Source organism: Sciurus carolinensis, chromosome 1 (assembly GCF_902686445.1).
Source record: "Sciurus carolinensis chromosome 1, mSciCar1.2, whole genome shotgun sequence".
Taxonomy (NCBI): domain Eukaryota; kingdom Metazoa; phylum Chordata; class Mammalia; order Rodentia; family Sciuridae; genus Sciurus; species Sciurus carolinensis.
This window is the reverse complement of record NC_062213.1, coordinates 51,872,923-51,887,444: the sequence shown is the minus strand read 5'-3', so window position 1 is coordinate 51,887,444 and position 14,522 is coordinate 51,872,923. Positions and strand designations below refer to the sequence as shown.

The window sequence follows — 14,522 nt, the reverse complement described above, 5'->3', positions numbered from 1 at the left end:
TGGATATATATTGAGGAGTGGGATAACTAGGTCAAATAGTGGTTTCATTCCAAGCTTTTTGAAGAATCTCCATACTGCTTTCCAGAGTGGTTGCACCAATTCACAGCCCCACCAGCAATGTATGAGTGTTCCTTTTCCCCCACATCCTCACCAAAATTTATTGTTACTTGTATTCTTGATAATTCCCATTTTGACTGGAGTGAGACGAAATCTCAGTGTAGTTTTTAAATTGAATTTCTCTAATTGTTAGAGATGTTGAACATTTTTTTCATATATTTATTAACCATTCATATTTTGTCTTCTGTGAAGTGCCTGTTCAGTTCCTTTGCCCATTTATTGATTGAGTTATTTGTTTTTTTGATGTTAAGTTTTTTGAGTTCTTAAATATCCTGGAGATTAATGCTGTATCTGAGGTGTAGGTGGCAAAGATTTTCTCCCATTCTGTAGGCTCTCTCTTCACGCCCTTAATAATAGCCTTTGCTGTGAGGAAACATTTTAGTTTGATGCCATACCATTTATTGATTATTGATTTTACTTCTTGGGCTTTAGGAGTCTTGTTAAGGAAGTCAGTTTCTGAGCCAATATGTTGGAGTGATGGGCATACATTTTCCTAGGTTCTTAATCCACTTTGGTTTGAATTTTGTGCAGGGTGAGAGATAGGGCTTCAATTTCATTCTAGTATACATGGATTTTCAGTTTTCCTAGCACCATTTGTTTAAAAGGCTACCTTTTTTCCAATGTATGCTTTTGGCACTTTTGTCTAGTATGAAATAACTGAATATATATGAGTTTGTCACTGTGTCTTCTTTGGTCTTCATGTCTGTTTTGTGCTGTTTTTGTTACTATAACTCTGCAGTATAATTTAGGATCTGGTGTTGTGATGCCTCCTGCCAAACTTTTCACGCTAAGGATTGCTTTGGCTATTCTGAAGTTTTTATTTTTCTAAATAAATTTCATGACTGCTTTTTCTATTTCCAAGAAGAATGTCTTGGGAATTTTGATGGGAATTGCATTGAATCTGTAAGTGCTTTTGGTAGCATGTAGATGGCATTTAAAATCAAATGAGATTTCCCAGTGGAGCACAGAAGTGTAAATAAAGAAAGTGTGACAGTGCCATAAGGCACATGTGAACAAAATGCACACACACAAAAGGGATCTGAGGTGCAGCCCAGCATGGGAGACATGAGGCATGAACTCTGCAGCCAGAAGGCCTAAATTCAAATCCTAACCCAGTCGTTGTCTTTGTGACCTTGGCCAAGATACTTATAATCTTTTGGTGTCAGTTTCTTCATCTGTAAATGGGACTTCTTCGGAAGGTATGACAATCTTTAAATAAATTGGTGTCTCAAAAACAGTTTGAATAATACCTGGACTTTAGTAAATACAGTTTATTTTTTGTTAAGTGTGAAGTGTTATAATTCTTTTAGTCCCAAGTATCGATCTTCATTCTTGCTCTATTTTATGTCTCTCCTATTTCTTACTTTCCTGAAGTCTATAGTTTGTTTATCTTATTCTGCTCCTAAATTCTAGTGGGCCCTGAATGAAGTGTTATTAAATTCACTGTGAAAAGTAAATCTTAAGAAAGATCAAATCAATCCCTTTCTTCACAAAACAATTACCTTGTAAAACAACCTTAGGAAATTTCTCTCTAGGCATATAGCAATATAATCACCTGTTTCTAAGGACTAAATTGATGAACAATTTTCTCCAAAGAGATGTATCTCCTCGTTTTCTTCTTGTGCTTTGTTTTTTAGTTTAAAAGACTAAAATTACTGAAATGGGCTTTTCATACATTCAGACTATTACAGCATTTAGAATTAAGAATTTGTCTTCAGCAAATGACCATCAGGGTTCATTCTGTTCCAGGAACTGTGCTAGGTACTCCAAATACATAACTCCTTATTCTCCACAGTAACCCCTCGAGTTGGCTAGGATGTTTGCTACAAACTTGAAAAAGATGAGAGTGGTTAGGTTCTCTGAAACATATCAAAGCTAAGGAACTTGATTCACTATAATGAACCATGACTAAGCAACCAGTTACAAAGCAGAGCATCACCCAACATGGGTCAGTTGTCACTTTGCTCTGCAATATCTTCATGTTGAGGATGAGACATGTGGTAGATGCCAGATGGTGGTTCCCTTCCAAGGTTTCCTGCTCTGCAGGTGAGCATGGAGCATGCCTGGGAGTCCTGGTACCTAGGACTTATATTCTATGACTTAGAGTGACTAATGAGCAATGATCTCTTATATCTACTCAGTTCATGGAGCATCTCCCAACTGGACCAAAGGAGGCTTAACACAGAACTATTGGGAGTCTCTTTTCTAAGCAAAGATACAGGCTTAACATTTTTACCAGTCTTACTCAGATTCTAAGTTCACTTCTCAATCCAACACTATTGTCTTGACAATATGGTATAATGATGGAGATAAATATTAGAAGCTCAGATGGATTTGTCCCTCAAGATGAAGCCATTAAAGGAAGTTAAAAGGAGATGCACTTGGAAGATAACTAGATTGTGCAAAGGGAAGAAAAGAAAAACCAGTATTCTGATATGAAAATAGAATATTCAAGGGCACCAAAGTAAAGTTAAACTATATGTGTCTGGAAAATAAATAGGCAATTTCTCTATAATAAAGCATCGAGCAAAAAACGGGTAAAGAACAACATGGCAAAAAAGGTGTGGGCCCTTTTGTGAAGCATGAAATAGTGTAGGCATTTTCCTGTGGTTCTGAAAATTGTCAAGAAAGGTGGTGTCATTATGTAGCATTTTAGCTGTCAGTAGGGTCAGAGGCTACAATGTTGGTGTAGAAAGGAATTCAAATTATTCTGAATTACTAAATCTGGAAGAAATCTTGATAGGTATTAAAAATAAAAATTGCCTCAATTTGAGAAGTGGTTTCCATTTCTTCCAATAAGATAATTATATGACATGAGTTAGGACACTTTTTTTGTAAAAGACATATAGCAAATATTTTAGGATTGTGAACATACAGTCTTGGTAACAAGTAACTCCTCAATTGCTTCTGTATCACAAAAGAATCCTTAAACAATATTTATGTGAAATGGAATGGCTGCATTACAATGACTCCAATAAGCTTTATTGTGGATACTGAAATTAGAATCTCATAGAACTTTCACATGTCACAAAATAGCATTCCTTTGAATGTTTCCAACCTCTTAAAACAGGTAAAAACCATTCTTAATTTGTGATTTGTATAAAAGCAAATGGTGAGTGGAATTTGATCTATAGGTCAAAGTTTGCAAGCCCCTGGTTTACAGAATGTCAATCAAAACTCACTCCAACACTGTTTGAAAACCGAATTCTCTTCTGAAATCTTCTATTGAACATTTGGAAGGAGATGAAGCAGCGAGTGAAGCAGTAGGGAAAGGAGCTGCTAATTAGCTAGCTAAACTAGCCATAGTAACCACTGGGATCCCTCTGTGTTCCCATCCAACAGCTATGTAACTGAGCCCTTCAGCAAAAAAGAAAAGTTCATCAGTAATTACTATTTAAAACACACTCTAAATTCAACATTTGGACAATTTCAGAAGAAAGACAAATGTGGTAGGTCTCACTTTTATTCTAGTCTTCTATGATACTGGAAAGGAATTTGTATAATATAGTTCTTAAATATGTGTTTTTGGTGATTCAGCGGTATCATTTCACCCAAGCAAATCACACACATACCCTAAATCTGACAAATGATAGGCTGAAATGATTGGCAAGTCCAGGGAGAAGGATTCCATTAATGTTCACATGTTATCTTCTACTCAAGCGTTATTAGATCAAAAATAGGGGAGAAGTGGTATTATGATAGTTCAAATAAGTAAACAGTTCTCTTAGTCTTTAAAGAGAATCCCTATAATTTCTGTCATGTAATTTCCCTTTGATCACTTGGCGCTGGTCATGTTTTGTAAAGCAAGCATAGCCAAATGTTTTCATTACTTATCTTCAACTTTTCCCCCCCGTTGGCTTATCTATATCACGAATATATATGAAATATAACATATTATGGGAATTCATCTACATGAAGGTAAAGATGTCAATAATACTGGAGTCTACAAAGGAAAATTTTTTATAAGTGTACCCCTCTAAACCATTTGCACTGACTGTTGTTTTTTATATTATTCTTCCCCACCTGCAGCAGTGCAGGGGGATTGCTGGGCATTTGCTCCCTAAAAAAGTTCCCTGGTTGCTATGATTGTTTACCCAAAGCAACATGGCATGTGGAAGAAACTCATGCCATCTCTTCCCACAATGCACCAATGCATAATTCTAATAAGCTATATTTTTACATATACAGAATGAAGTAAAAACAAAATAGCGATATAGCCTAATTCTAAGACAGTCACTTTCTTCAATTGTCCAAGTTAATGTGTAAAAACAGTTAGTTGGTATGCAGTTTTGTTGCAGAACTAGATTTCTTACCATTTCCTTATGACCAGTCATATATTTTTAAATATTTTAAAACATAAAACCAGTATTATTTAAAATGTCTTCAGTATTTGTCTACATTTAACCATAATTGCACATTAAGAAACCCACAAGAAAATAACATCATCAATATACACCTACCAACTGGTCTCCTTAATTATTAATTTGAAAATATCTAGAAATGGATCTTCTCATGACTTATTTATCTTTGTAAAAATATTATTTTACATAATCATAAAATTAGTAATTCTGGCCCATTTTATTATGAGAAAAATAAGCTGTAGAGGTTTATTGTGGTAGCTTTCTCAAAATGTCACAATTACCCAGAACCTTCAGGCTTAGACTTCACTTTTGATATGTTAGGAGAAAGAGAGGATATCAGTTCTGAGGAAGAAAGAGTCTAACCTGTGACCCAACACTACTTCCTCTCTCGCCCCAGGGATGCTACTGCCACTAAATGACCACATATGACATGCTGCTTCTCTCTTCATCATAGAGTATTTACCCTCAAAATCAATTATTCAGTCAAAGTGTAGCCAAAAAACATTACAAATTTCTTCACTATTATAACTTCAAATAGTTATATTGAAATGTCCACAAATTACCATGGATAAAGAAAATAAGATACAGAGAGTACACATTGGAATTAGACTAACACTATTTTCATCTTAATGTATTATTTAAATGCTACCCATTCCAAGGTTCTCTCATTTTCTTCATCTATGTATTACTCAAGCCAGAATTTGAATTAGTTCAAATTAAATTTTAATATATTATTTCTAGCATTTTGCTACTGCTAAACTGTGTTTCTATCCAATGAGTCGGATTCATGTTAAAAGCAAATTTTGAATGTACAGCAAATTGTTATATTAAAATTAATTTTTCATATTTTTTTCATAGACTTGAATCAAAGGAGCCTTTCCTATCTGTTGGGTAAGTATATGCCTAAATATTTTAAACATTAATTATTTAATTCAAATTAAGAAGTCTTCTGAGATGGTATTTGCAGTCATTTAGCCCCATATTCAAAATTATAACATATTACTGTATGCCACATTGCTCTCTTTGTTTTATACAGACTTAACTAAAATGCTCCTCAGGCTGTTATGTGACCTCAGAAATTCAGCTGCAGGATGCATGTGAAATGCTACATCTTTTGCAAAAACTAAATAAGAATTGGTGAATATCCATATTCTTATTATGGAAAGATATGCACAGATTGTTTTTTTAAATTCCCCTGAACCACAGCTTCATTATTCCTAGTCTGTTTACCCATTTGTATACTATTTCTTTTTAGTCTATGCTCCTTGGCATCTCTCTCCTCCAAAGTTTTTTTCAAAACCTGTATCTTTTCTCCTTTTTCTCATTGCACTTTATTTCTCCAATTCACTCACACTGAATGCTTCTCTGAACATGAAGCTGAAGAACCCTGAGGCAGATTTGGGTAAGACAGTGCTTGCCTCCTCTGATGGGCATTGTTCTGAGTCACAGTGCATGTCCTATGTCAACATTTTGTTGACGACGATGCACATGTGCTATTTTCAGGCATTTAGAGCTAATTAAGAATAAGCAATATTGTTTTTATCTGGTCTATCAAATAATTATTCAACATGTATTAAAATGTCTTATGAAGGGAATTTGCATACTCAGCATGATGGTTGGTATTGTATCAAAAAGTGTTGAAAGACATGATTGCCAACAGAAATGAAACCATGCTATATTTGATGGGGGGGAAAGTTACATATAGGCAACCACTATCCTCAGGCTTAGTGACCAGAAAGATGAGATGGGGCAAGATTTTTAAATGATCAGATCAATTTTCTTTTATTACTTTTTCACAGCCCTGGAGTATTTCTATCACTCATTGAAAACTTGCTTCCCAATTCCCTCCTACTCCTCATAAAAGCATTTCAGAAAGCCATTCAAATCATGGAAATCAAAATAATTGTTAGGAAGGGTGGGAAAGAAAAAAATGGAGTATGTGCATTTTCCTGCAGGATTTTATAAAAAATGAAAGGTCAAGGTGGTTTGATCCGAAAAAAAATCATTAGAGCATACTCTCCTGCACTGATCATCAGCTCCTATTGTTCAAAACCTCCAAACCTGAAGAAATCTTTTATTGTGAATGCATATGTGTCTCCATTGAGTCAAGAGGGCTGAAATAACTTCTTTTCATGCCTCACTTAATATAACTTCTCTGCCCTCTCTCCTGTGCTCATGACTACTCTGAGATAGAATCCATTTTTTATTGCATACCTCTGTTGAACAAGGGTAGGTAGGCCCTAAGTAATCTTTGTTTACAACTTATGAGGAGATGAACACTCAGCATTTAAGTACTAAGAAAAACTGCAAAACAAATGTGATGTATAACTCAGCAAATACTTTAAATGAGAATATTGGGATGACAACTAATTAAATATTACTGCTCTTTTTATACATCTTAAAAGTGAACTGGGGTGAAGTATGCAATTCAAATGGTTCTGCTGACCAGATATTGTAATTTATAACCAAATTTGCCTATTCCCCCCAAAAAATATTTTAAATAAAGTTGTCAGGAAAGTTTGCATGAATCTCTCTCCTGCCTGTTCGACAAGAAAATGTGGTGAAAATGAACATAATAGACACATATAAATACACCAGGCACCAGGAAGTCTACTATAGGAACTATTATTCAAATTTATGACTTTTAATTCATAGTCACATGTGAAAGGGAGTAAGTGCATGGTCTGCGGTTTGTGGTATCAATGGACCATGAGTATATGATATTGAATTTGTTCCCTGTACACCTCACATTAATTTTAATCCTATAATCAATAAAAGTGTATGCATTATATTAATGAACAAATCACTGCCAAATATTGCCTACTTCAGGCCATCACCTCCAAGTGTCTAAAATGTTTGTTAATACGTATTTCTGAAAAGTGACTTTTACCCTCATAGGCTGACACTCACAAGCTAGCTGTATTGATTTAGGCAATTACTCAAACTCCAAGTTTAAGATCCTTATTGTAAAATGGAGATTAAATAAGATAATTTTAATGAAGCATTTAGCACTCTTCTTGGCACATAGGTATTTTTCATAAGTGTTAGCTCTGTTATTACAGTTCTTCAAGGTACATGTATAATTCTGTAAAAAATCAGAGAGCACTAAAAATGTGCAGAGGATAAAGCCCCATTTTTACAGATAGGGTTTTGAGTTACATGTGGACACCAAAAGTATTTATAATGGAGGGAGAAAATAGAAATTGTGATAGAAGAAGCTATTAACAAGATTATTATAGATATTGTTTTAGGTTTTAATAACTAACACTAATAATTATTATTTAAATTTTTGTATAGAAATACTGATACATTTTAATGTGCATTTATTCTTAAAGAAGCTAAATTCTTTTTCTGATAAATATGCAACACTAATTTTGGAATAAAATTTAAAATCTCACAACATAAATTAAATCTGAATGTACCAATAGGAAAAAAAATCAAAGAAACTACAAGAAAATATTTGCTTACTGAACAACATCAGGGATTTCTGAAAGGAAGTTGGGTGAAATCTCAGATGTTAGAATGTTGAAATACAATTAAGTTTTTCTTCATATGCACCAAGAAATTATTAATAAAATAATTTCATTAGGAAAAAAAAAAACTATAGTTTCTCCTTAGCCCTCATTTAATGTAGATTTCCCATAATGTACCCAGGATGAGGCATGAAGGTTCATCCCAGAATCTGACTCTTCCCCAGGGCAATGATGCGGTGAAAGTGAGCATATGCCCATGCTTCCCATGCACAAGTCCTCATGTATACTTATGCTTTCTGAAATCTCTTAAGAACTCTGAATGGTAACTTCCCACAGTCCCTTCCTGCTTTGAATGCATATGTTGGAGTTGATGGCACTGATCTAGGACTGCCTTTGAAAATTCACCCATCAGAAACCAATATAGGTACAAAGAGCTCAGATGGTGCCATGGACATCTCCACACTGCTTGAGCTAAGGTGCATAAAATCTCATTTTGATGTTGTCCAAGATCTAAGGCTGGGATTATATTAAATTATTAATTTTAAAATATGTTAAATATAATTTAAATATTAAATATTTAATAAATGTTTGTTAGATATTAATAAAAATCTTCTAAAATTATTAAACATTTGCATATAAATTTGATCTTTATGCATTTTTAAAGTATTATAAGTTTATTATAAATATGTCATATTAGATAGATGCTGATATTATAAATAAAATAAATTTAAATAGTAAACTTCTTACCCAAATCACTCACTTACAACTAAAAAAATAAGTTGAGCAACATTTATTTTAGTGTGGTGTTTAAACTTGGGGGCTAACCAACTACTAATTGACTGATATTCTAATCATCCTTGCAATGGTTTAAAGCAATTAATAAAACTTTACTTACAAATACTTCCTTTTAGGAAGTAGCAGATTCTGGTTTTGGAAAGAAGCTAGGAGAAAACAGGCATCAAGTTTGCATATAGAAAAGTAAGTGAGAACAGAGTGATCATCTCAATTAAGATTCTAAGATATAAATCTTAGTTTAAAACTAGTCTTGCCTTTAAAAAGCTTTTTACAGCTTTATAATGAGAAATACAGATGTGGGAAAGAGGAAGATCCTGATCATTTAAAGTCTGTGATTCACATTGTAGAAGGACATGCCAAGATGGTGCAGGAGTTCTCTTCGAGTACAAGCACCGTGACTGTTGACAGTTTGCAAACACTGAGCCACTTGTTAAATATGCCGAAGAAACCAATAGAAAATTCCTGCATGAATTATTTCTTCTCACCTCGTCAGCAGGTTAAAAAGATAACTTTTTTAAAAGAAGACTTTTAATGAGGACTCCATTGTAGTTTGGCATTGAAATTTGAATTACACCAGTCTTCCAGTAGATGAGTTTTTCATGAGTAAATTTATTATGAGAGTGATTATCACATGGGTAAAATTTTTTCAGAATTTTCTTAACTGTATCAGAATAATTTAAATAATGTAGGATGAACTAAAAGTCACATTGATATATCTCAGATATATTATTTCCCAATTTTGCTTGGGAGATCTGCATGATTACATCAAAGATAAAAATACCAGAATTAATACATTAATCTCTTTTCTGGCACTGGCTCTATTAGTGAGCTGATCACATGCCAGACAGGCCTGGGTTTCCGATGCCCCCTGAAATGGATGAAATCTGTTCTGTGAAGACCAAATAAGGTATAAGCACTGTCAGGGCAGCAAAGCTCACCCAGAGTTCCAAGCTGATCATAATTGCTAACAACTGTGTTTTATTAAATTATTTTCCTTGAAGAATGTCCCCTGTCTTTCTTCCCAGTCTTGAAACTGAAGTTCACCTGCAAATGTACTTCTGCTATTATGAAAACTTTATTAACCTTAGCATTCTAATTAAGTTAAAGATTCGTATTTTACTTTTATCCAGGTTTTATAGGAGACCTTGTATTTAGTAGCAGATACTATATATTATTATACAATTAACCACCAGCTTTAAGAGCCCAAACTCTTTGGTTTGATTTCCTTGATTAAAATGCCATTCTAACATTTTGTACCTAGGTGGCTTGGGCAGCTTAGCTCCTCTGATAGTCTATTTTCTCACATAAGGTGGCATCTAATCCATGGTTGTTATGAATGAGACAATGCTCAAAGTGCTTAGGACAGTGTCTGATACTGAATAAAAAGGAAATGAATATCAACTGCAGCTAATATTCTGTGCAATGATTATCAGGAGTATGCTATTAAAAGCTTTAATAATGGAAGCATGGGAAAGGAAAAGCAATGGTGATTTATGGATGATTGGTAGTAGAACATTAAAAAGTAAAAGCAGAATTACCTGAATGCTGTCAAATGATTGAAAGGACTTAAGGACTTGTCTTAATTCAGGAATTAAGAAGTTAAGGAAATCAACAAGATGGTCAAGAAAATTTCTAAGTAGGACTTGTGTTTATCCAAAGAGACATGAGTATTCATTTGACAATATTAAGATTGACATTCCCGGGAGAAGGTAATGGGTGAGAAACAGTAGAGAGAAGGTCCAACACCAAGCAGATAAGATATTCCTGTCTATCAAGTTTGAGAAATTCATAAAGAGACAAGAGAGGTAACATAGGCAAGTTAAGGTAGAGTATGAGTTCAGATATTATATTAATACAAGGAGTTAGCTGATCATCCTATGGATGAAATACAGTTATTGGATCATATCTATTTCCCTTTTTGTTTTGTTTTTAATTGAAGTCTGATAGCATCCAAAGTAAGGTCACAGTAGAGCCACTTAGAAAGCTACACTCTCGTTTAAGCTTGACTTGAAGAGACACAGGATTGAAGAGAATCAAATAAGAAAGGAAGGGAATTCCAAGTGAAATCTTTTTCTTTAAGAATATCAGAATTAGTAAGTTGATTGAGTGATTTCTTAGAGATTTGTCATTGGGCTACGTGAGATCGTGGCAACAGGATGACAAAGCTAAAATCCAGGGAAAGTACAGAAATCATGAGAAGGTTAATGAGAAACGGTCCTTTAACGTTAAATATGACCGTCAGACAACATGGAATTATGACTGGCTTATTCAATGTGTCTTTTGATGGGGTGGTTTCAATTTTCTATACATCTCCAGGGGAAAAAAGGAATAAGGAAATAAAGCCAATTTTCCTCTTCTAAAAAATCTATTTTTTCTTGTTGTTGTTGTTTTAGACTCAAATAGTGCCACCACAAAATTAATGATTTCTTCAGCAACTGCACTTGTTTCATTTTTTTTCCCAGGGCCCTCCAGGCTACTTCTCTGGAGCGTACACAAAGTTTCCACAGTGCTATTTTTGTAATCTAAAGCAGTTGTGTTTTCAGGCCTGATGCTACAACTGTAATTTTAATTTATCAAACTGCCACTCAGTGAAATGCTGTAAAAACATTTGAAAGCTTAAACCCATCATTTATTTCTGCACCTGTCAATGACAGTCTTCTGTACTTGTCAAAATCATTTAAACTATACCATGATGGCATATACAATATCACCAATAAATTGGATAATCAATCATGTATGTGCCTATTTTGAATTTGACGTCTTGAATGCGTGGGCTCCAGGACACATTTTTAAGAAGCACGAAATCATTACTCTTCAATAAGAAAACAGTCTAGTCATCAAAAAGAGTCTTCCTCAGTCCTTACAAATAAAAAATGTCTCAGGAGAGAAGCATCTGATTGTGACTGAAATGACTTTTCTTTCTAGTGAAATGTTCTCCTCAGGGAAAAGGAAATAATTGCAGATTATAGCAGGCAGGAATATAGTGTTACATGGAGGGAAGAAAATGCATAGGATCATTAAATAGATTTATTTAAGCTCTTTTTATAAAGAAAGCAGTGGTGCAGTACTTTATGGCTGATGATATTTCAAAAGAGTGTTATCAGCACTTCCACCACTATCTAATTTGTTCATATAATAAAGTGTCACATTAACCCAAATGTCACAATTCATATCAGTTTAACATTGAAAATTGGCATTGTTATATATCATAGGCAGCCTCACCCTCCCAAAAATTTGGATGAGATCTTTGATCATAATGTCATTATATTATTAGAGAGCGGAAGATGAAAAGAGAGGCAGAGACAGAAAGACACAGAGGCAGAGAGAGAACCTATTCGATCATTAAATCCATTCTACCCCAAACAAATATGATTTTCTATAGGCTATGAGTCTATTTAAAATAAAATATTATTAAAATTAAATAATATTGGCTAAATGTTTATACCCTCTAAACTCTTGTTTATAGAGCAAACTCAGTCCTTATCACTTAATGAGTTTAAAAGGAACAAATCTTATAATCCCTTTAAAGACTATGGAGGGCTTACAATTGCTTTCTATCACACATTTCTAAAACAATTTGTTTTCTAGACATCATAGACCCATACATAATAAATAAGTAAGCATATTTGACATGCATAAGGTCTCACTCATAAGAAGAGCTAATCTGAAGTAGTGTTGTGGAATCAAATTTAAATCCACCAAAACTTTAAGAGGTGTATGAACTTACACAACTACCAGTATTTCCATATTGCTACCAGCACTTTTTTCAAAGATGAGGGGTTTTTTTTGTTTGTTTCATTACTATGGATGGAATCAGGGCATTACCCATGCTAGGCAAGTGTTCTTCCCCTGAGCTACACCTCAAACCCCAGCCATGAAGTTTTTAAATTATCAGGCCATGTTGGAAAAAGTAATTACATAGTCTGACTGATTGAAGAGACATTCATTGAATGTCTATATGAATAAAACAATTTAGATATCATGTGTAGAAATACTACATGATGAGAGAGATATTGATTCAATGTACAATAAGGACTTAGTCACATATACTTTAAAAAGTAACCCTGGAAACAATCCCTCACTAGAAATGAAAGCGCAAAATAAAAAAGTGCTTTGATTACATTGATTCAACCATCTTTGAACTATTTAAGCTCTCCTAAAAAGAATAAATTCTTTCCTTTTTTAATACCATAAAAAATACTTAAAGATAAATATCCAATTGAATCATACTTGATTATCTAAATAATTTTCTAGGAGTGTAAATAGCCTTCATCTTAGAGGGTTCAAAATATTGATTATCCTTTGTTCTGTGTTAGGCAATGAATCTTTACTGATTCTCATATGGATAAAAGTGATAGCATCACTCTTTTAATACTGGAAAACTGAGATACAGAGATATGATAATATCTCCATGAAGACATACAAAACATTTTTAGCCATTTTGGAATGAATCTAGTCTAAGACCTTTGCTAAAAGAGCTGCTAATTTCTAATTTCTAATACTAACACTTCATGCTCCCTCCTGAGTTGCAGATTCATTTGAATCATCCTGGATGTCTAAATAATAGCTTTAATTATACAGGAAAATACATACATTAAAGGTTATTTATTACTTTTAGAGACACCGTGAATCTCAGATAAGCATTATAAAAGTACTAGGAAAGTTTTAAAACCTCACTTTTCAATCACATTCTGATCACCTAGCTAAGAATGACTGATCTTTATTTTATCAATCTCAAAATATGACCTTTTCAATGCTTTTAATGGCATTTTCAAAGTTCAGAAATACTTTTTGATTCAAAAGGATTTTCTGCTTAACTCTACAGAACAAATCAGTTACCACAGTATAATCAGTAACTGCCAATATTAGCAAAAGTCAGGCATTACTTATGCTTTAAGAGCCATTCAGAACAATTTTTTTTAAAAGTTCAACATTTTGTCATGTGCTAACAAAAGTAGATATTAAAATTAAGAGTTGACCCCCAAATGTTTCATGTTTTAGGAAAACTCATTATTTCTTTGGTGAAATTTTTACTAGATCACATTCAAAATATACTGCAGGCCACATTCAAATTCTAAATGAAGTAACGTGCCTGTGGTTTAATGCAGTGGTAGGCAACCCTTGACTACAGTTTCCCTTTAGCTTCATTGAAAAGCATGTAAAAGATGAAACACTTGATGAGCCATTCCTTCCAGATATTGGCTAAATTATCATATCATGCAGGCAGTATTTCAATGAAGTGCATGCTATAACCCAATTGGATCTTAAAATCTTGAAAGCCTTGTAAAAAGTGAGGCTCCCCAGAGAAGCTATTTTAAAGATATGTTCTGTAAATCATGGTCCTTTGATTGTCCACATTAATCTCGGTAGGCCTATAGCAGGCTTAGTACTTCAAATTCCCATGTTAAGACCAGCAAGTCATAGATTAGGGACATGCCCAATAAATCAAAGCATTCACTCCTAAATTTCTTAAGTTGCCAGCTTTGACTTTGAAGCTCAAGAGGAAGGATTGATAGTATTGATGGTCTTTGTGCAATGAGCAGAGGTCCAGTTTCATTAAGTACATTCATTATTTGACAGGCACAGTGTGTATGAAAAGTATAGTGTGGTAACAATGTCAGCTGCTGTTTTCTACTAGTCCATGAGACAGGAACAGTTTCCTATTAAACATTGACCTAGAGATGGCATTTGACATTCCCAGTAAATCCCTGGGACCCCCCCCATCCCATCGTGCTATGATGAGCCCCACCAGGCAGTGAGCCCAGCAAACATACAC

At 34.0% G+C, this 14,522-nt stretch overlaps 1 protein-coding gene across 7 annotated transcripts in view; it reads left to right on the top strand.

The window, feature by feature from the left end:
- Positions 1-14,522, top strand: part of Ralyl (RALY RNA binding protein like) — a 641,586-nt gene that overhangs the window by 531,912 nt on the left and 95,152 nt on the right. For all 7 annotated transcript variants that reach the window (XM_047560810.1, XM_047560782.1, XM_047560777.1 and 4 more), the window contains one exon: positions 5,337-5,369. In XM_047560810.1, the coding sequence (XP_047416766.1) occupies positions 5,337-5,369 (33 nt within the window). The remainder of the gene's footprint in view (positions 1-5,336; positions 5,370-14,522) is intronic.